This window comes from Carassius auratus, chromosome 13 (genome assembly GCF_003368295.1).
Source record: "Carassius auratus strain Wakin chromosome 13, ASM336829v1, whole genome shotgun sequence".
NCBI lineage: Eukaryota > Metazoa > Chordata > Actinopteri > Cypriniformes > Cyprinidae > Carassius > Carassius auratus.
In genome coordinates this window covers 19,115,005-19,138,671 of record NC_039255.1, presented here as the reverse complement: position 1 = coordinate 19,138,671, position 23,667 = coordinate 19,115,005, and the positions used below count along the sequence as shown (strand labels likewise).

The 23,667-nt window shown below is 37.3% G+C and overlaps 1 protein-coding gene across 7 annotated transcripts in view; it reads left to right on the top strand.

Moving 5' to 3' along the window:
* LOC113112966 (MAP/microtubule affinity-regulating kinase 3-like) overlaps window positions 1–23,637 on the top strand; it is a 31,818-nt gene extending 8,181 nt beyond the window's left edge. Inside the window, exons 5-20 of one of the 7 annotated variants that reach the window (XM_026278975.1) lie at window positions 5,954–6,002; window positions 9,261–9,326; window positions 9,445–9,515; window positions 10,742–10,798; window positions 10,944–11,180; window positions 11,257–11,376; window positions 12,157–12,256; window positions 16,169–16,281; window positions 16,361–16,511; window positions 16,687–16,889; window positions 16,980–17,083; window positions 17,343–17,582; window positions 17,777–17,803; window positions 19,669–19,778; window positions 20,920–20,964; window positions 22,484–22,789. In XM_026278975.1, coding sequence (XP_026134760.1) covers window positions 5,954–6,002; window positions 9,261–9,326; window positions 9,445–9,515; window positions 10,742–10,798; window positions 10,944–11,180; window positions 11,257–11,376; window positions 12,157–12,256; window positions 16,169–16,281; window positions 16,361–16,511; window positions 16,687–16,889; window positions 16,980–17,083; window positions 17,343–17,582; window positions 17,777–17,803; window positions 19,669–19,778; window positions 20,920–20,964; window positions 22,484–22,572 — 1,782 coding nt within the window. In that variant the 3' untranslated portion in view covers window positions 22,573–22,789. Of the gene's footprint in view, window positions 1–5,953; window positions 6,003–9,260; window positions 9,327–9,444; window positions 9,516–10,741; window positions 10,799–10,943; window positions 11,181–11,256; window positions 11,377–12,156; window positions 12,257–16,168; window positions 16,282–16,360; window positions 16,512–16,686; window positions 16,890–16,979; window positions 17,084–17,342; window positions 17,583–17,776; window positions 17,804–19,668; window positions 19,779–20,919; window positions 20,965–22,483 lie in introns of all 7 variants that reach the window. The other 6 variants (XM_026278980.1, XM_026278977.1, XM_026278976.1 and 3 more) reach the window with 6 other exon arrangements.
* The last annotated feature ends 30 nt before the right edge of the window (window positions 23,638–23,667 follow it).

Below are 23,667 nucleotides of genomic sequence, written 5' to 3'. Positions count from 1 at the left end.
TTTAATTTCAGCATTATTTTCAGATTAACGAAAACTATAGAGTTCGTTTAAAACACTGTTTCTGAATAGTGTGAAGGTGAGTGGAAATCATTTCACCTTCTTGGGTATTTCAGTCTGTTTCTATCTTCACGGCATGCAGCTCCACTGCTTCAACAGTAAAGCAAAGATGTTTGGAGTAATTTCCAGGTTGTGTGACTCTAGCATGAGTGTGCTGTGCATGTGTGTTGTTGTGTAATTGTGCGCGGGCGTCTGAGCTCCACACTAGGTCTGGTCCCTCGGCTGAAGTGAGATGTTCTGCTGTGGACTGGTGTTTTTTAGTCATCACAGAAGCGTTAAGATGGTGCGCCAAAGAGAGAGAGTGTGAGAGCTGAGAGAGAAAGAAGAAAATCTTTTGAAAGACAGACAATTGTGTGAAAATATAAATCAGAAATTAATTTGGAACTTGAATTGTTAAAAATTACATGAAAGTAAGCTTATCATGTAAAATTAATGTTTGGGATGATAGTGCAGAGACCATTCACTATTGATCTGCATCTTGGAAAGTGTTTCCCTGTCTTTCTCTCTCCCCCTTGTCTTTACGTCTCTTATCATGGGCAGTTTGCTGTATTCAGACAGCAGTGATCATGGGACTTTGAAAATATGACTTGCATATAGTGAGTATTAGGGCTTCTATTGAATATTTATGACATTTTCACAATCATTTTTCTGGCAATATACCTGTACTGAGCAAAAAATGTTCATTTAAACCCTACGTGGCTTTGTACATATATATCTTTCAAAAGTTAGGGGTCGGTAAGGTTTTGAAAGAATTTAATATATTCGATCAGAAAAACTTTAACATTGTGAAGTGTTACGATTTATTACAATAATTGTTGTATATTTAGGGGTTCAAGCACGCAGTGCTGAAACCCTATTGTAATTGTTAAGATTTTTATTATTATTATTATTTTTCCGCCTTAAAACTGAACGTGCAGCCCAAACCGTAAGGCCTAGAGAGCTGAAACTTGGTCAGATGGTAGTAGTCTTGCTCGCTACTCAGATACAAAGAACCGGCCCAATCGGCCTAACGGGGGCGCTACAGCGCAAAAAACTAAAATTTTTGACATTTTTGGCCGCAGGTCGTAAACCGTTAGCCGTAGACTCAAAAACAAGGCATCGTTGCAATCCTTGGGTTAGCCCGAACAAAAGTGCACAGCTGCATTTTTTGCTCTACGACGCACCGTTTTCTCGCAAAATCGAGCTATATCCGAAACCTACTTTTGCGAACTAGTCCTAGGATTTTCAACCAATCGGAACGAAACCACTGCAGAAATATTCCCTGGACACTCAATATAAATAATTATCAAAAAAAAGTTGAAATTTCGATTCTTACGCGAAACAGTACGCCAAAAAGCGTCTATGCTAACGTTAGCCAAATGTTATTTTGACTATAACTCTTGAACGGAATGAGATATCTTGACCAAACTTGGTACACATATGTATGAGCTCAATCTTTGGTCAAATAAAAAAAATTGCGCATCTCTGCCACTTGGGGGCGCAATAAGATTTAAAAAACACATAAATGGCTATAACTAGGCAACCGTTGGCTCGATCGACTTGAAAATTGGTATGCAGTGTCTTGGTCTGAAGGGGCACAAGTACCTATGAGGACATTTGCATATCTCAAAAAACATGGCTGCCATTGGCCAAACAATTTTAAGCACCTATTTGAAAGGGTTAACGGATGTTGTTCGGAACGAAACTCGCTGGGTACGTTCGACTCATGAACCTTAAGGTCTGTAAGAATTTTGAAAGAAATCGGCCACTAGTTGGCGCTAACGAGTTTTATGGCTCTGTAATCACGTGGTGTTTCACATATCAACACAATATGCATATCATTTGATAGATCTCCTCATAATGCACAACTTTGCCTCAAGAACCATTGCTGTCAATCAAATCGTTCAATTGTTATTCACAAATATGTTAAAAAACTACTTTTGCGAACTAGTCCTAGGTTTTTTGTCCGATCGGAACCAAACCACGGCAGTAATATTCTGTGGACTGTCTAGATCAATAATTATCAAAAAAATGTTCAATTTTGTACTTTGGTTAGCGTTAAATGGGTAATTAAGAAAAGGGGTGTGGCCAAACATACCCCAAAGCCTATAAAACCTAAACGAAAACTCAAAACTTTATGAAACGTGGTGAGAACATGTAACAGGTAACTCTTAACAAGCATGCAAAGTTTCATGGAGATCGCACCATAGGTGGCGCTATAACAGTAGAAAAGGTCTCAAAACACAAGATTTATATGGTAAATGGCCTCAAATTGTTTGAAAATGCTCATATATTCACTCAAAAACACTAGATCTTCATATCATATGATAGATCTCCTCATTCTGAACAACTTTGCCTCTGGGACCAATGTTGTCAATAAAGCTGTTAATTAAATATTCAAGATTATTTCAAAAAGTTACTTTGGCAAACTAGTGATAGGGTATAAGCTGAAAATCAATAAAACCACTGAACAGAGGTGGGTAGAGTACCCAAAAACTTTACTCAAGTAAAAGTAAAAGTAATTCTAGAAATATTTACTCAAGTAAAAGTAAAAGTACTAGTCTCGAATAGTTACTTGAGTAAGAGTAAAAGAGTATCGGATAAAAAATCTACTCAAGTGGTTAGTTACTTTGGGTCATATATACGGAGCCTATTTTTATTTAGATATATAGATAAATGTACATAATGTATGTGTGCGTGTGTAAATGTATATATTTCATCAGCCTTTACTCCAATTTATTATAAAACCCTGTCTGTTTACTTAAGTAACATATATAGGTTTCATGCCATAACATATTTTTAATACGACTGACTTTATATTAAATGTGAAATTAACATTGAAAGTTAATGTGATATAAATATTGCTACTAATCTTTCATTGTTCAGAAAGAGAGCAAATAACATTTACATTATTAAAGATCATTTTCACTGACAGTCTAGAGTACACTCTCAGAAACTCCCATGAAAATCACTTAAACTGTTAACACTGTGAAATCAATATCTTATTTACAGATTCGTATACACATCTGCACATTGTTGTTTCTGACGAGAGAATTCGCCAGAAAGAGGTATCCAGTCAGCGAGCGAGTGAAGGAAGCACCGGCATTTCAGCGATGACTCATCGGAACACCTCCGATTGGCCTGATTGCATTCAAAAGAACCGTGTGTGATTGGTTATAATGCGCAACGCTGTAAAAACGTCTGTCTCTGGCTCAGCGCCAGCAACAGCAAGCGATCACAGATCTGAATTTAACAGCTGATGATATGACTTGCTGACTCGCACCGGTGTGATTGTATTAAAATTAATAAAATCTTAATCGGCTATTTTTTGTCTTTTGGAAGCTGCATTCAACTTGACTCCCCTCTGTTATAAGCCACACACGTACAACAAACTAATGTCACAGTGGTATCGTTTACTGTAATCGAATGTAGCTCAAGTTATTACCTGTTAAACAGTAGACAGCACACACGTTCATCTAATAAGGATCTCCATCGCAAGCAAATAATGGCCTTTGCAGATTTGCTTTCAATTCAGTGCAGTTCCATAGCCACGTTTTCAACGCTGCTGATGATCTTAAACGTTACAACTCTGAGTGAACCGCTTCAGACGCTCAGCGCGTTGCTTCAGGGAACTGAACGACTCCTTCAAACTGATTCATGAACCAATTCACTCGTTTGCCAATTGGTTTGATCAAGCCTTTGAACAGAGTTGACTCAAAAGAATGAATCATTCGCGAATGGGCATCGCTCATTGTCCAGAGAAAAGTAGACGGCGCGTTTGGAATAAAATGAAGCATTTATTGCATTAAGATAAAGTAACGAGAGGGGCGTCGCCCACAGTAACGAAGTAAAAGTACAGATTTTTCCCAAAAAATTTACTCAAGTAAGAGTATAAAGTACCCATTTTTAAATATACTCCGAAAAGTATTAGTTACCCCGAAAAATTACTCAAGTAAATGTAACGAAGTAAATGTAACTCGTTACTACCCACCTCTGCCACTGAAGTACAATTCTCTAGACTCTGAAGGTCAATAATGATCAAAAACATGTTGAACAGTTGCATTTGGACAACTATAAACCAGTAATTTTATAATATGTTATTTGCATAGTGTACACTAAGGCCTATTAATACAAACAGAAAGCCCACAAATTATCAAAACTGTGTAAAATAATGCATAATTTCATTCTAAACAAGCATGCAAAATTTAAGAGAGATTGGTCAAAAAAAATAACAACACTATAACAGTTATATTTAAAAACACAGTGTTGCTTGAGTAAATGCAATTTAGAACCACTAGATGGCAGCGGGAGACCACTAATGGGCTCATTCAGCAAAGTTGAACAGTACTGTTGAAAGGATTCATTAATTCATGCCAAAACATAAAAAAATTAACTGTTATAACATTTTAAATCTCATTGAGTCAATGTTTTCCATTTTGTTCATACAGATATATCAGTTTTTACAATTTTGCCACATTGTGATTACAGTTTAACCTGAAAATGACATCTAAACTGTTAAAAACTAGTTTAATCATTTAATTTCAGTGTTTGTGTCTGTCTGCCAGCCTATTCTTCATTTTGGATGTCTTTAACTGTCATCCATGCATCCAGGTTAGCCAAGACCACCTCAGAGGCCTTAAATGCTTGAACCCCGTAAAATGCTGCTTGCAGCTTTAATTTGAAATGTAATTTCTTGCTGTGTTGGCAAAGCTGAATTTTCTTTGGAACAGCATTTATTTGAAATAGATATCTTTTGTAACATTATAAATATCTTTACGGTCACTTGTAATCAATTTAATGGATCCTTGCTGAATAAAAATGTGTATTTCTTTGGAATAATAATAATATTTTACTTACTGAGCTCGACTGGGAGTCTAAATCCTTGTATAGAAACATGGGCTTATTTCTGCTTGAGAACTCCAGCGCATATCTTCACCTATAGACATTGAAAATGTTACTGTAATAATGACTTTTTTTTTTTTTTTTTAGAAATTAATGGACGTTTCAGGATTATTTTCCCTGATTTTAAAGCTAACCTTGTATTAAACAATTTTTTTTAATGCACTGGTGAATTTATGAGTCATCTTTTAGACTATAAAACATCCAACATACACTTTTAAGTGTATATTTCATTACACTTTATCTATTTGCATCTGTGTATTTCAGTTAGAATCCATGCCTTTAAAGGCTGTTTTCTCAAAATGAGTTTTTCTTCATGCACTGAGCCAGAAATCCACACTTGCATTCAGCAAACTTTACAGTTTTTATTCTGAAGATTTGTAAAGAGTCTGTTCATATATAATTTACTTAACATTTTATTTCTCAAAACATTGTTTTTTTTCTGTCTGTTGACAGTACTTTCTGATTTCTACAATGATAAAAAGAGACATCTAAGATCCCCTCTGCGTTTGAATGGAAATGTACATGTTGTGCTTGAATATCTGAGTTCTGGTTTGGCCTCAGTTTTTGAAAGGTTCAAACACAGAATGTAGTGTGGTGTGAATTGTATTGGGTTTATGATGTACTGAAAGTGTTTCCCTGCGGTTCAAAATCGCAGCGCTTCTTTCGCACCGTCTCCGACGCTACAGCTACACTTGTGAGAGTGCGACGTGGAGAGCAGTACGTGCTAACAGCTCAGGAACACGGTCTGCTTACTATAGTGCTATTAAAGATGCATGACTCTTCCATTCCACTGAGAGGGGAGGATTCAGCCTTTTATTTTTAGAGATCAATAATGAATAGCACTTAACACTAGTTTGCACTGAAAAGGAAGCACTCTGTTCACTATGACAATGACACAGTCCAGCTGTATTTAGCTTCCTGTTTCATATTAATGCTGAAAGATGGTGCTAAGGTTTTGTTTCACAGTTCATTGTGACATGTTGATTACAATTAATTATGATCTTCTCTTCAACAGCTTTCCAGAGAAGTCACAATCATGAAGAATTTAAACCACCCAAATATTGGTAAGCATGTTAACATGCACACACCAGTGTTGTTAACTAAATGCATTTTCAAAAAAATAATAATAATAATATTAATGAAACAAAATATTACTATTAGGTGAAAGTTTTCAAAAAAAAGTAAAATGTTTTAGTTAGGACTGCACAATTAATCAAATTTCTAATCGAATTAATTCAGGATCTAATCTAATACTGATAACAATTATGGATGCCACAATTATGTAATCGTTTAAAGCGGCAATTAATCGGTTAAACCACTTATGTTATTCTGTGTGCTTAAGATGCGTTTTTTTCTTTATACATGTTATCTTAAGGGGTTTTCCATTGTTTTAGTTTAAGCATAAAATGATAAAACCATTCATGTTTTTTTTTTATATATAAATTAAAGAAGAAACCAATCCAATATATAGTTGACACATGAGGCTTAAAACAATAAAAAAAAAAACTAAAGGTTTTTTCAGTTAGTGTTTTCAGTTTGTTTGTTTTCATATAAAAACACGGCATGCAGTTGCATCGAACAATGGTATAAACATCATTCAGAGTTAATTGTGATAATTCAAAGTTAGTCGTGTTAATTAATAGTCACAGTTACAATTTCATGGGAATAATCGACAATTATGAATTTAATCGTGCAGCCCCTTGTTTAAGTTGAAGTACTTAAATTACTAAAACTGACAAAATAAATTAAAACTAAATAGAAATAAAGCAATAAAAATTACAAAAACATAACAGAATGAAAAAAAAATGAATTCAATGTAGTCTTATTATTATTATTATTATTATTATTATTATTATTAATATTTAACACAATAACTATAATAATAATAATAATGTATTGAATTTGTTTTTGTTTTTAAGTTTTCATGATAATATGTAATATGATACCAAAATAACACTGAAACACACACTTGTTTCTACTTCCCCCTTTTTGAACCGGAACAACAGCCCATACGTAGTGGCCTAGATAATGTTCCTCTTTTTAGTTTAATTGATTCTTCCACATTTGTTGTCAGTTCCTTTTTTGCAAACAGCACTGTGATTATCAGAGGTAGACACTTCGTCAAGTCTTCACACAGAGGGGCTTTATGTATCACTAGCCTATATTTAGACACACTGTTGGTGCTAGAACATGAGAGAGAAAGTGAGAGAGAGAGAGCACCACAGAAAGACATTAAACTGAACAGGAAGATGTGGAACATGCTTTTAAATGAACAGGTTTATAAATAAGAAATCATTTCCAAAGAGTTGAAAACATAAAGCTCATGAGAACGAGGCTGGTGGTGAAACCTCTCTTACAAAATCATTGCTGTTTTTAACAGTGATGTAACTGTTTTGATGTATACTGTGGTACTGAATGATTGCCATATTTTTTTGTTTATTTAAATCACAGTGTTTTAGTATTATTTAAATACTATTCTAATTTTAATTGTAGTTTTAGTAATTTATCAGGTTTTTAATATCTTTTTAGCTTACTTTTTTCAGTTTGAGTAATTATAGTACTTTAACTTAGTGTTTTTATAATTTTTTTTCTTATATACATACACTTTTTAGTTGTATTATTAAAAAAACAGATCATATTTTTAGTCTACTTTATAGTTGTAGTTGTTACAGTTTATCTTTAGTCTAGTTTAGATAACAATAACATCAGTGTTTAAATCATAATCATAATCAAAATCATCAATCAAACCTAAATCACCAAGCAATCATAATAACCAGTCCAAATGTAGATGAAATAAAATTGTGTGCTATCTGTCTATTTATAATATTGAGTATATATATATATATATATATATATATATATATATATATATATATATATATATATATATATATATATATATATATATATATATATTAGGGGTGTAACGATACGCGTATTCGTATTGAACCGTTCGGTACGACGCTTTCGGTTCGGTACGCGGTACGCATTATGTATACCGAACGGTTCGTTGGAGTAATTAATTATATTTGGAAAAAAAAAAAAAAAGAGAGAGAGATAGAAATATAATGATATGCGTTCAACAAGGTAGCCCAATAACCCAAACAACGTAACAGGCAACGCCCCTGACACTCCCGAAGAAGAAAAAAACACCATCTTATATGTTTATGTTAGGCTACTCAGCAGGCGCTCGCTCACTCAGTACACGCTGAAGGCTCGTTGCAAAATAGCCAATGCGTTTAACAGACTAGAAATGAGAAGATCCTCCAATAACCAACAGGTCTGGTGTTTGGGTGCACTTTGGATTCCCTTTAAGCTATAATGGTGATGGCAAGAGAGTAGTGGATAAAAAAACAACGGTATGTCGCATCTGCAACATGACAGGGTACACCAGCGGGATTACAAAAAAAAAAAAAAAAAAAAAAACAGCGGGAATATCTGGGATATATGCGTCAGTACTATCTGGGAAAAGACGAAAAAAAGGAGAAACATGCACGCAGCAAACTATCCCTGCAGCATTTAGACACTATAGCTTACAGGGAATCCAACCCAAACACCAGACCTGTTGGTTATTTTAGGATCTTATATTTCTGGTCTGTTAAATGCATTAGACATTTTGCAACGAGCCTTCAGCGCGTGCTGAGTGAGCGAGCGCCTTAGGGGCCGTTCACATATCGTGCCTAAAAACGCGTGGAAAACGCTAAGCACGTCTTTCTCCTCCTTTCCAAAGCGCTTGGGCAGAAGCGCTCATGAGGCGTCTGTCTTTGCTAAGCAACAATGACGTGCTCTCTCCATGAGACGCGGAAATTTCAGCGAAGGATAAATGGATTTGCAGCTCTAAAAATCGCTTGCAGTAGCTCTGCTACTGAATTTATTTCAAAATTGCAATCCATATACAACTATGATCAGCTGTTCCTTCATCTTGGCTGAGCTCTCAACCTTGTTACGGGAAAGGATGAAGCTGATTGGTTGGTTCTTGTCACATGACCCGCGGTGCGCTTGCGGCATTCTGAAAAGTTGAGATGTTTTTACATTTTGCTGTATCTAAAACGTATCGAACCGAACCGAACCGAACCGTGACATCAGTGTATCGTATCGAACCGAACCGTGAATTTTGTGAACCGTTACACCCCTAATATATATATATATATATATATATATATATATATATATATATATATATATAAATATAAATAAATTTCTTTAAGCACCAATCATTAGACTTAAATATCAATATCACAAGATCTGTACCTGAAAATTTTTTCTTTGCCTTTGTTTATTATTTCTCTCTTCTCTATCATTGCGTGTCTCTGTCTTTATAGTCAAACTGTTTGAGGTGATAGAGACTGAGAAAACACTGTTTCTCGTGATGGAATACGCCAGCGGAGGTAAGTGTGTGTGTGTGTGTGTGTGTGTGTGTGTGCGTGTGTGTATGAGCTTCTTCCTTGTCTTTCCCGAGTGTTTATCTCTGACCTCTGTGTTCTCTGTGCTCGGTGTCTCCTGCAGGTGAGGTGTTTGACTATCTAGTGGCTCATGGGAGGATGAAGGAGAAAGAGGCCAGAGCTAAATTTAGACAGGTGCAGTTCTCTTACAGTTTTCTGTCGACATGTTAGACACACACCGTGATTAGTTTTCTACTCGCTGTGAGTTTAAATGAGTTCATCAGCATCATGTTGTGTCCAGTAATGACCCCAGACCACTGAACTTGCATATCTTGGCTGTTACTGCATTAAATCTGACAAGAGCCCTTTGACACAAGTAGGTGATGTGAGGTTACTCAATAATGTCACTGCACTAAAATGTGGAGAAACCGAAGAAACTCACATTAAGTGGGAATGCGGTAAAAGTAATGTTGTGTTCATCTGTGCTGTATTCTCTGCAGTTCGAGCGTGTTTGTTGCTCTTAGTGTTGTGTCATAATTTAGCGGGGGATAGAGCGTTTAGTCATTATCAGCAGGGTTGAGTCCGGCCAATTCTGTGGAACAGAAGAGCCAATCAATACAAACCATTGAATTTAGGGAAAAAAGCTATTAATGAGTCGACACCCCATGACAAGCTTACCCTGGACCAATGTCCTTTTTCTGAATTTTATTAAGTAATGTATTTTGTGTTCCTGTAGCTCAATTGGTAGAGCACTGCAATATCAAGCGCAAGGTTGTGGGTTCGATTCCCCGGGAACACATGATATGTAAAAAATATAACAGCTGTAAAAATATGAAGCAGTAAAATAAAATCGTCTGCTCACCAAGGCTGCATTTATTTGATCAAAAATACAATAAAAACATTAACATTGTAAAATATTTTTTTATGAGATGTACAGCTGTAGTTTCAGCATGAAAGTAAAAGTGACGTGACATTCAGCCAAGTATGGTGACCCATACTCAGAATTTGTGCTCTGCATTTAACCCATCCGAAGTGGACACACACAGAGCAGTGAACACACACACACTGTGAACACACACCCGGAGCAGTGTTTTCAGCATCATACGGAGTCCCCGGTGTCACATGATCCTTCAGAAATCATTCTGTCAGTCCAATTTTTTTTTTTTTTTTTTTTTTTTTTTTACTGTAAATTCTTTAACATCAATAAGATACTGAATAAAAGTAACTTATTTTAAAATTCTTACTTAACCCAAAAATTTAAATTGTACTTTATAACAAAAAAAAGCTTTTCACCGTCAAAATCGACCTACAAATCAGGTCTTCTCTGCACATTTAGTTGTTTAAATAACATTTAAAGGTAAAGCAGCTGATTAAATTGATATATTGAATGATCTCAATCCATTTGTGCTTGTTTTGTACAGATTGTGTCAGCTGTGCAGTATTGTCACCAAAAACACATAGTCCACCGAGACTTGAAGGTAAGAAGTTATAGCTTTGTTTTCTCTTTTTTTGCAAAAACTCTTACAACAGGGATATGACGTGTGTTATTATATTAAAGTGCACATGTATGGAAAACACCAACAAGATGAAAAGAAGATAAAAGTGATCTGTGTGTTCCTCCAGGCTGAAAACCTGCTGCTAGATGCTGATATGAACATTAAGATCGCTGACTTCGGCTTCAGTAACGAGTTCATGGTGGGAAATAAGTTGGACACGTTCTGCGGCAGCCCCCCTTACGCTGCCCCCGAGCTCTTTCAGGGTAAGAAGTACGACGGGCCGGAGGTGGACGTGTGGAGTTTGGGCGTCATACTCTATACGCTGGTCAGCGGCTCCCTGCCCTTCGATGGACAGAATCTCAAGGTTCATCTTCACTTTCTCCATGTTTACATGTGTTTGTGTGCGTCGCCGTGTACTTACTGCTGTGTGTTTTCCACAGGAACTGCGTGAACGTGTGTTACGTGGTAAATATAGGATCCCTTTTTACATGTCCACTGATTGTGAGAATCTTCTCAAGAGATTCCTGGTACTGAACCCAGCCAAAAGAGGAACGTTAGAGGTTAGTCTCTGTCTCGATCCATCTTCTGTCTGTCTGTCTTCACCTCTCTTCTGGTTTATTGTACCTTGCCTTTTTTATCTTTTAATAGAGCGTGTCAGATGTTTTTCATAGCACATGTTTTGTACTTACTTTCGAGTGATTAAATTCAATATTTATACCAAAATAAAATTGAGCAGTCATTGCTCAGAAATATTCCAAAGCCGATATATCGGCCGATATTTGGCATTTTTCAAATATCAGCATCTTTTCTTTTTCGTTTTCCTTTCTTTCTGTTTTTTTCTTTCTTTTTTTTTTTTTTTTTGGTTACAATGATTCTCTGTTAAAAATGACCCTTTTTAAGCTGTTTCTGAGCACTACCATTCAAAAGTTTGGGGTCCATAATTTATTTTGAGGAAATTAAGACTTTATTCAGCTTAGATGCTTTTAATTGATAAAAGGTTACAGTAAAGCCAAATATAACGATATTTCAAATATCAGTCATTTATAATGAGGGTTCAGCTTTGCCATCACAGGAATAAATCTCATTTAAAAAAATATATATATTCTAATAATATTTCCCAATAGTACTTACTTTGATCAAATAAATGCAACCTTGAAAAGCATAAGAGACTTTAAAAAGCATAATATTTGAATGGTAGTGTAAATAAAATTAATAAAATATGTACTTAGTGGTTTTTTTTTTTTTTTAAGATCAAAATATTGAGAAATTTCTAGCTGTATTGCCCAGCCGTAGAAATGATCTCAGGCTGGAGGTGATGGTTTCTGATCTTTCTCCATCAGCAAATCATGAAGGAACGCTGGATCAATGCTGGCTTTGATGATGATGAACTCAAACCTTTCCTTGAGCCAGAGGCCGACATCTCTGACCAGAAGAGAATAGGTAAGACGAAACTACACTGCAGTTAGTTCATTTGCCGCCATATCAATGTTCATTCCCATGCAACTGTAGCATAATCAACTTCTATTAGAGCATGCTGAGGGAAATTTATATTTATATCTGCACTCTCATCACAACCCTGAGAGAAAGCATCCAGAGACAATGAAATGAGGGCATAGGGGGCACACTTGTTAGTGTGTGTTATTGCGTAATACCCAGCAGCTGGCTTCTCAGATGTCTCCCCCTCCGTCTCTCTCTCGCTATCTCTCAGCGAGGATCTCCCGTGTAGCAATGTGATATGTTCACATGACTCCCAGTACGGTAGCTCGCAGGCGCACGAGGCAATGCGGTGCACCCCAGCTTTGCATGCTTATCTGCAAACGATCCGCAGCTGCGTACATACGCCTGCCAGCATAACCACATATACACATGAACGCACACCTGGTTACTTATTGAGGATACTGCAGGAACAAGAACACTTGAATCCATGGTGACTGAGCTCGTCTAGCCTCCCGCCCCCACTTTGAGAGAAGCCTCACGTTGAGAGGAGCATGCTGGAGCCTGGCAGCCCACGGAGGCCCTTGTGTATGTGTGTATGGAGAGGAGGGCAAACAGGGAGCTTTAGCTCTTTGAAGGAAAGCACTCAAGTCAACCAACATGTGGATTCCCTTGAGCCCATTAGAGTCAGATCTGAGTGAAAGGAGAAGGCTTAATTCAGGCTTATGAAATATATCTTTCCATCTTGTTTCACTCTGGAACGTGCATTAATATAGAGCGAGCTTTCCATCACACAACCTCCGACTGGCACTTCTTCACTACATCCATTGCCTCAACATGACGCTGTAGAGAAATAATGTGAAGAATAAGTGCAGCAAAACGATAAAACTGTTTGCACTACAAACCAGTGTGTTCATAATTAAGATAACGCATTAAAACAATATGGTAAGAAATACCAGTTTGCAATATCGAGCAGTAAATGATCATTGAAAAAATAATTAAATAATTGACACTTTACAGTGAGATTCAGTTTATTAACATTAGTGGTTGCACTTTATTTTACAATATGTGTACTGTGTAATTTAATTACTGTGCAGAGTAATTTAAGGTAACTAAATGGACATAACATGGTTTAATGTTAGGGTCACGATTAGTTTCTAGTTATTTCCCATTTATTTTATGTACTATATGCTCATATGTATATGCAGAACAGGCCAGTCAAGTGCTACTATGCTATCATGAACTAACAAACACCATTTTTAATATTAATTTTACAGCATTTATGAATTAAGGTTAATGTGAATTCATGAATATACGATTATTATTTAATTATATTTGTTTGTTTTCCATTTACTAATTGACTTTTTATTTCTTAATGTTAAAAATATCTTAGTAGTTCAAAAGATATTGAAATTTTGGTTTGAATATATTTTCAAATGTAATTAATGGTTTTGTGACTCAAAGCTGAATTTTCAGCATTCATTACTCTTATCAGAAAGATAGTCTTTCTGTCATTCTTATACGCTGAGTTGGTGTTTAAGAAACATTTCTTATTATTCTCAATGTAATACTCTTTAGAAGTCTGTTAAATGTCTTGACTGTCACTTCTGATTAATTTAAAGCATCCTTGCCGAACAGGATTTCGAAAAATAAAAAATGTTTTAATGGTAGTGTGTGTAAAATCACCGTTATCTAGTATTAGTAAATGCTATCGAATCGTGTGCATGCTAGCCATTGCAGTAACTAATCTTAATGTACAGACCCTTGTTGTAAAGTGTTTCATAACAAATGTTATTTCAGTTGAAAACGGAAGGTACAGTGCTTTCTCTTTTAAGTAACAGGGAATGGGTGGCTACAGGATGGATCTGTGTATTGTTAGCATGTGTAGGAGGTACAGATGACTCAGAAACATTCTTACAAATAAACTGGATTTATCTCTGGGTATCGACCTACTGGTTTATAGTGTCTGCATAGCAACTGAGGGGGTGATGTGTGCTACGATTATGCTAACATGTTACATGTTTAATTATCCTGAATCTCTTAAAGACTTGCTGTAGTCTTCTGTTAGTGTCTGATTTGGTAGACAGCAGCCCTTATTGTAGATATCATTCATGTTCTTGGTACTTGTTTACTTGTGTGCTCTCATAAACACTAAACCTAAGTATGAGCAATAATAATAGTATAAGGCTCGTTTCCACTGAGCGGTACAGTTCAGTTCAGTACGTTTCAGTAGCCCCAAAGCATTTATGGGGCTCCAAGCAAAATTTTATTTGGGGGGCCCTCTGTGTCGCCAGTATGACTGATTATTATTATTATTATAAATGCTTGATTATTTACACACTATAAATCTAACCCACCCATTATCGGTTTTATTTATTGTAGCTGTTGCTTGCATCACACCAGTGTTTTAACCTTGAGCATGAGCACTGAGTGCCCGGTGATCGCCTGGAGCTCCCAAATCGGCATTGCACATTTTTCAAATAGGCGCTAGGGTTGTGCCGATAGACACGATAGATAGTATTGTGTATCGACGATAGCAGATTTCTCTGTGATAGTCAAGACGATATTAGGCTCATTCTCCTATTAATGTATTAAATTATAAAAAGAATTATTAGTATTTTAATTAGATGGCCTATTATAATTCGGGTATCAAACTGCCCAGCTATTTCACTTCAGCACCGCATTTCACACATACACACACACACACACACACACACGCCTGTAGCCGGTGAATGAGTCTCATCCACGAACAGACGTACATCGTCTGCAGATATAAGGTATTTCATTGCACTATAACAAGTAATCTGAACGAGCCATCACGAAGTTTAATGGTAAGAAAGCATCTCCTTCTTGTTTCTGTGGCAGTGCGTCGGTCTCGTCATGAGGCGCGTGGTCCGGAGCGCTGTATGACTGATGATCAGTTAAATTCTACTTTACTACAAATATATGAACTTACCCGTTTTGAATACTTTGTATCTAACGTGTTCGTTTATGTCCAATATTAGTGTTAAACTGCTGGACTTTAAATGAGATCTACTATTGATTTTCACCGTTGACAGATTTTACAGAACATTTAGACGGATAACTTCCGTGTGCAGATGCGGCAAATCTGTCACAGGACACGTGATTTGACAGTTGCGTCCGACCATATGAACTAGCTGTTTTAAATACAGTATATTTAACGCTAGTTTATCAGTATGTTTGAAAGTATGTTTTTCCGATTATTGGTGATTAGTTGGCCCTCTCTGGGGCACCTGCAGTTTAAAACACCAAATAGTTATTCTATGACAAGAACAAAGAGTCTCTCTCTTTCTCCACCCATGCACGATAATATCATGTATCATGATATTGATACATGACGATATGACGATCTGAAAAATGCCCAACACTAATAAGCGCTTTTTTCTTTATAAATAAATCAAAGATTTGAGTTTTAAACAATGACCTTTTTGCCTGAAAAGCTCTTAACACTACATTTCATGACACATTAATAGTAATATTTAGAAAATTACACGGGTGTTCGGGCAATGACGTTTCACAAGTCCACAAGAACAGACAAGAAGGCTTATTGAGAAACGGCTATTGTCTGTGTGTGAATATAAAATGATAAAATACATGGGTATATTTTTTGTTTGCGCACTCTGATGTAAATAAACCCAATAATCACAACAGAGCGGAACGAGGGAGGGAGAATATTTATATCCCCTTCTATCACACAGAAGTGATGATTGCAGTCAACCAATCAACGTTCTGCGTTGAGTTTAGCTCCGCCCTTTCGGTTGCCTTCTGTGCTAGGTACCCCAACGGAATGGCATACTGTACTGTTCCGAACCATAGCTCTCAACAAAAAACGTACGGTGTAAAGACCTAATCTAGAAGGAGACTCTAAAACTGATCTGAATTCGTTGTGTGTGTCAGATGTGATCGTAGGAATGGGCTTCTCCAGAGAGAAGATCCAGGAGTCTTTGTCCAAAATGAACTATGACGAGATCACAGCCGTATACCTGCTGCTGGGAAGGAAGACCGATGAGGTGAGCTGCGAATGAAAAGTGGTTACTTACAACTGATATTATGCTACAAATGTGACTTGCTGATTTTGCGTGTTTGTAGGAGGTCAGTGAATCCAGCTCCAATAGTAACCTCTCCGTGGCGAAGACCAGACCGACCAGTGAGATGAACGGCCAGTCACCATCGCACCTGAAGGTCCAGAGAAGCGTCTCCTCCAGCGAATCCAAAAAATCCAGACGCCATAGTGAACAAGGTGACTTTCTCTTTACAGAGTCAAACATTAGGTTTTTGGATCCAAAATGTGCAGAGCCCATCAACTGACTAAAACGTCTCCTCTACATAATTACATGATATGCCTATTAACTAGTGAAATTAATCAGAGATATGAATATTGGCTGAGAAAATCTCCCAACTGTCTTCTTTCACAGTTGGTGTGGTCGCTAACTCAGTGTTGAGTAACTCCAAGAAGACGGCTCCTGTCACAGCCGACGGTGACGTCAAGCAGGAAGGAGGGGTCACAGCACGTAAGCCGCCCACTCACAGCCCCCCCAGCCCTCTCCTGGGTAACGCCAACAACCCCAACAACACAGAAATACTTGACCGGAAGAGAGGAAACTCCATCACACCTAATGTGAGTTCACCATCGCTGTTCCAATCATACACTACACAAACTTTTGAACACTAGTTCCCATGATGATGGAGATTTCCTCTTGTCACACAGAATAACTCTGAATCGGGAGGCATCTCGAGGAGAAACACGTACGTGTGCACTGAGAGAAACAACACAGACCGCCTTTCTGTCATTCCTAATGGGAAAGAGAACAGGTACAGGTTGCCCTTCCTGTGTCTTGATTGATGTGCTAAATATTTGCCTTGATATGTAGGCTGCTTAATGTCTCTTTTTCTTCTTTATAGTGTGCAGGTTTTTTTTTTAACTTTGTACCCTAATATTTAACTGTGTTTATGCCACTTGCATGACATTCAGGGTGTGTTTTATTTGTGTGTGTTGAAGCTGTTCCTAGCACCTTGCTGTACCGGTTGAGTTTGTTAGTGAAACCCAGCCTGATGTTGTCTCTGTCTGTAGTGTGACGTTGTCTCCTGGCTCTCGGGACCCGGGTGCCTCCACTCACAGCATCAGCACTGCTGCCACTCCTGATAAAACACGTTTCCCACGAGGCTCTGCGAGCCGCAGCACCTTCCACGGACAGCTGAAAGATCGTCGCATGGCCACCTACAACGGCCCACCCGCCTCGCCCACGCAGCCGCGCAGCCGCGGTAATGCCAACAACCTGCTCACCAAGCTGACCTCCAAACTCACGCGCAGGTGAACGCACATTCACGCGCATAAACACAGCGTTATCTACAGTGCCACTGCCATACGATTCAGACATGACTCTTCCTTCCTGTTTCCTGACCTCCTCCTCCATTTATTTGTATTTTTTCTTAAGGGTTCGTTAAAAATTGTTTATTTTGTCCATCTTTGTAATGTCTATCCTTTTTTTCATTCTTGTGTTTTAGAAATATGTCATTCAGGTTTTCCAAAAGGTAGGCCATTGAGTTCATGGGGTGTAAATCTGTCTTTAATGTAATGAGAGGAGCCTAGGGGCTGACGCACTAACACAGTGATTTGATTGCAGTGATTTGGAGTTTAATGCTCTCTCAGTGATTGATTACAGCATGCTTTAAAATGCATCCTAGTGTGATCAGATCGAATCAGTCTACCGTTCTTTAACTGATTGCTACTAATCAAAATGTTTGCATGACACAAGCTGATGTGCAAAACAATGTGTATGACTTAATCTGGCATTGCAAAAACATTTGTTTGGATCATTCAACTGATTCCACAAGGGCTTCGGTATTTTCACAACTGAACAGTGTGTAGAGAGGTCAGTTTAGCTGTGATCTGCAATAGCTTTATATCATTTGAAATTATAAAATGATGTTATGAAATTATTTAAAAATAGAAAATTCTACAATGTTGAAGATTTCTCCTGTTAGTAATGGTTTCGACATAATGGACCCACACTGCCATCTGGTGGTTAAAAAATATTAAGGTCTTCTGGTTCTAGGAGTCAGTGACGAAAGGTACAAGACTGTGTATGTACTTAGTTTATGAAATAATAGATCAAATCTAAAATAAATGCAGAACTCAAATCAGAACTCAGGTTGTAGCAAGATATTTACCAATGTTTACTTAGTTTGAGACTATAGGGAGACTTCAATAAGTCACTTAATGCATCATAAGCGAGTGGCTACTATTGAGCTCCGATTTAGTTATTTTCTGGCAAAAGTGATTTGTTTAATCTCTAAATGGAGAATCTCTCTTCAGGTTTATGGGTAGTGTTGTCTTTACCAGATTTATATGCCGTATTTTCCGAACTATAAGGCTGGTCCTGCGACTTATCAAAATTAATTTGACATGAATCAAGTGAAAACATTAGTCTCCAGCCGCCAGAGGGCGCTCTATGCTGCTCTGTTCTCCTGTAGCCTACACTGAAAACTTAGAGCGCCCTCTCGCGGCTGGAGACGGTAATGTTTTCTCTTGGTTCTTGGTTAAATTCAACTTATAGTCCAGTGCGACTTATGTTTTTTTCCTCATCATGACGTATTTTTGGACTGATGCGACTTATACTCATGTGCGACTTATAGTCCGAAAAATACGGTACCAGCAATGTTAAAAGTTTGGAATAATTAAGATTTTTTAAATGTTTTTGAAATAATTCTTAATCGTTCACCAAGTCTGCATTTATTTGATCAAAAATACAGTAAAAAAATGTCATATTTTGAAATATTATTACAATTTAAAATAACTGTTTACTTTTCACATTAATACATTTTTTAAATGTTATTTATTCCTCAATTTTCAGCCTCATTACTTCAGTCTTCAGTGACACAAATAAATTAAAAACGATAGTGCTGCTATATATATTTATATATAATATTTAAAATTCTTAAATAGGAGGTTCGAAAGAACAGTGTTTAATTGAAATGGAGATCTTTTGTAACATTGTAAAAGTCTTTACTGTCATTTTTATCAATTGAATGCAATCCTAAACCTTTGAAGTGTACTGTAATATAAAATATCAGTATACTTGATGCACTCTGGAGGTCCGTGTCGCAGCTATCCTGAGTCTATCAGAGGATATGGGCACGTCCTAAAGAAGGGTTTTTGGTGGGAGGAGTCTGTTGTGGCTCGTAGGAGGGTTTGAAGCTACAGCAGACGACGTGTTGACGAAGCTTCAGGACTCACCTTCACGTCTTCAGATTTGTGAACTGATCGATAAACCTCTGACAGTACGAAATGCTCTGTTAATGTTGAAACTTTCTCAATCTGTCCCTCTCTTTCCCTGTGTTTCCTTCTCTTCCTCCCTCCCTCTCTTTCTCTCTTTCTCTGTCTGTTCCTCCCTCAGGGTCACTCTTGACCCGAGCAAACGGCAGTCTGCCGTCAAATCAGGGCCGGCTGCCCCCTCTGTGCCCCCCACCCTCACAGTCCCCTCCAACCCTGCGGCAAAGACTCTTAGTAAGTCTGCGCTCCACTCGTTTACAGTCTTCCTCTTTCTTTATCATCCCCCTCTCCTCCAGCCTCTCCCCTTTCCACCACACCACGGGGTTCCCACGGCCATGGAAAACATTATTATACATGTATGTAAGGTAATAAGGTTCCACTTTGCATTAGTTTTATTTATTAGTCATAGTTAAAGTTCATTTGAAAGTGTTTTAAAAGTTAGTTAAAATCAGATCTGTTATATTATTTATTTGACCCATTAAGCTGTTTAGATATTCTGATGAACTAACATTAATGATTGAGATTTTATGCAAAAACATATTTTATGCCATATTGAATTGATGTGAACACATCTGAATCTCTTCTTGCCCGTAAATCCGTCCAGCTGTCTGAATCGGTCATCATTAGTGAATTTGAATGATTCCTGTTAATGCATCGGTCAGAAAGCGTGGGAACCCTGTCTCCAAACATGTGGCTCTGTAATGGCTATTCGTTTTATCTGCGTCCTCCAGTTTGTGTCGGCTTTGAACTGCTCTTTTCTTCCAGATTCAGCAGCTCTGGCTATAGGCAGTTGTAGGAATTCGCAGCTGAAGAGTGTCTAGAGTAAGGGCTCGTTTAAACCCACAAACAACAGCTCCAACTTCACATTGTGTTTAATGGAAAGCAAAAGGCTTCTCCATTATCACACTATGACATGCACCCTCTCGCATGTGAAGAGCACAGTATAAACTCTATGTATAGACACATCCTCTATATCTGTATATGTGTCTGATGTCAGCATCCAGTGCTCAGAATAGGCTTTTTCCCATGATGCACTCTTTCAGTGAACTTCTAGATGTATATTGTTCTTTAAAGGAAGCAGCATGACAGTTCAAATGAGTGCATGGTGACAAACTACCGTACACATTCAGGCGTCCAAGTTGATCGTAAGAGTCTCGTATAAGTTGTTTTTGTCTTTGTCAGGGTTTCCTTTTTGCTTCCCTGTCTTTTTGTGCTTTCTCATTCCGTCTCTTTTTCTCGATCTCATTGTGTGTGTAGTGAGTGATTTGCCCTAAAATGACTAAAAATGATTTCCTTTTTCCTCCTTTTCTGTCTCTGTCCATTGCCTTTTCGCTCCATCGTGATCTCTAACCTTCCAACAAATAAACAATAAAAGAGTCTCAACCGAGTTTGAGAGAAGCGGGAGATTTGAGGGCTCAAGGTGAGGTGTCCGTGACACTGGAAACCCTTACTTCCTCTCCTGGTTGATTATTTTTGTGTGTTGTGGACATTTTTTCCGTCTTGCACACTGTATGAGAGATAAGAGTGTGTGTTAGTGTGTACAGCTCAAGGGCCGTTAGTCTGCTATATTCATGTTCAGTGTTTGAGTGATGTGCTTTTCCCCTTCCATTTACATTAGGGCTGGGTGATGTTCAAAATGATTTTCAGTATGTTCATGCTGATTTAGCTGGTTATTTGAAATTATGTAACACTAGGAGTAGCAAAATTATTTTAATGTACTTTATTTGACCAGAGAGCGTCATAAGACTAGTTTTGCAGATTGTAGTAAATTCTTTTTTTAGTGTTTCAAACTGGAAAACGTGTAAACATTTTAAACAATGGCACATAAAAATACATTTACTTTTAAAATAACCATTGCGTGTCCATAAGTTCATCAGTCAGCTAGAAAAAATAACTTGAAAGAGCATATATGCACTATAATGCATACTAATATTTTTACTCAACCTGTTGTCTACATAGGAAAGAATGCAAGGATCCTATATAATTGCATGCTACTAATGTAGAAAAGCAGACTGGATGTGTGCAAAACATGACTGCATTTATAGGATGTATTGAAGAGGAGCCCAAACTAAACTCAACGGGCAAGTGATGCTGAAATGTTTATGGACCGTCAGATTGTCCCAGAATCAGTGTATTAAATAATTATTTGTGACTGTGTATATAGTTTTCATAGTGGGAAAAGCTGTTTAATTTACACTTTAAGTGAAACTTAGTTCCCATTATGTCTGCAAAAGATGAATTAAAATGTGGACAGTATGACTGAAATGTTCAGCTGTAAAAAAAAAATAAAAAAAAATAAGTTAAATAAAAATAAACATTTTGGTACCTATTTCTATGTCTTATAGAAACCAATGGCTCATTAAGTGGTTTATTTATTTGTAAATTTAGTTAGTTTTAATATATATAATTTTATTAGCAAGGATGCATTAAATTGATTAAGTGGCAAAGACATTTAAAATGTTACCAAAGATTTCTATTGCAAATAAATACTGTTCTTTTGAACTTTTTCATCATCAAAAAAACTACTTTTGAGTAATGCTACTGAAAACTCAGCTTTGCATCACAGGAATAAATTACAACTGAAAAGAAATTCATATTAAATAATATTAAATACTTTTAATAATAGATTTTTAGTGTATATTGAAAATAATAACGGGCCTATTTTTTTTTTTCTTACTCTTATCACCAAGCCTTATTTCATATTTGATGGCATTAGAAGTGAGTTGCTTGTGTGCATGCCCCTAGTCTGCTATGCATTGATTGGCATTAATTCCCATGTGTGATGATAACCCATGCATGCAGCTGCTGCAATGATTCTTCACTACCTTTGTGATCTAATCTGAATATAAGTGAATAAATAACCTCAATAATAGAAACATTCTTCTGCATCTGTTGCCTTAACCTTGCCTTTCTCTTTTCCATTCCCATGCCGCTCCCAGTCGCCATGTATCTGGGGATCAGCAGAAAGATGAAGGGAAAGATGGAAAAGACGGGAAACCCCGCTCTCTCCGTTTCACCTGGAGTATGAACACCACCAGCACCATGGAGCCAGCCGACATCATAAATGAGATCCGCAAAGTCCTGGACGCCAACAGCTGCAGTCACCAGCAGCGCGAATGCTTTCTGCTTCTCTGTGCCCACGGGGACAGCCGCAGCGACAGCCTCGTCCAGTGGGAGATGGAGGTTTGCAAACTGCCCCGGCTCTCACTTAATGGTGTCCGTTTTAAGAGGATATCTGGCAACTCCATCGCTTTTAAAAACATTGCTTCCAAAGTTGCTGGTGAACTCAAACTATGAATATATCTTTAATCTAACTACATAGAGGAATTTATGAAATGGTTCATTTCAATATAAACAAACAAATTAAGCTGTACAATCATAAAGTAGCAGTGTCCGAAGGTTCTTTTCTTTTTTCTTTTTTTCAATTAACCACTTACTTACATGGATTTGAAAAATGTATATATTTTAACATTGCTTAAAGCAATAATTTCTTAACATGGGTCACCGTTATCGTATTATCGTGCAAGTCGGTAAATGCTGTACAGAGAACCTTTCAGTGTTACGATTGTATGATGCTCTGAGAATGTTCAGAGGAACTCGTTGCCATCGCCATCATTTCAGACGGATGAGTCGAGGCTGATCGTTCAGGAAATGGAAACTAGACACTACACCTTGTTTTCGCTTTTAACAGGCACTATTCTGTGGTGGTTTTAGGTATTGTGTGTTACGGGCGGCTCTTGCGTAAAGGGTTTCGCTCAGATGCTTTTTGAAAATTTGCTCTGCACCTCTTATGTATCGAGGGTGCTCGTCTGTGAAAGCGGCTGCAGTAAACCTGATTTGAGCTCAGTTTCACTGTTTGAATGTTATTTAGAGCAACATCTCGATGTTTTATAATTTATTTCACTTTTGCCCACTCAAATGTATTTTTTTTGTAAATAATGTACTTTATGTGGCAAGTTCACATTTTCATACTGATTTGTTGGAGTTCTTGTTATCTTTCACTTATAAGACTCACCACAGATTCCATTAAACTATCTGTAACTTGTCACAGTGTTGATTGCAGAGATCGAATACAGCTACAAAATGATCTCAACATTTGTATTGCCTCTTTTCATCTCGCCTG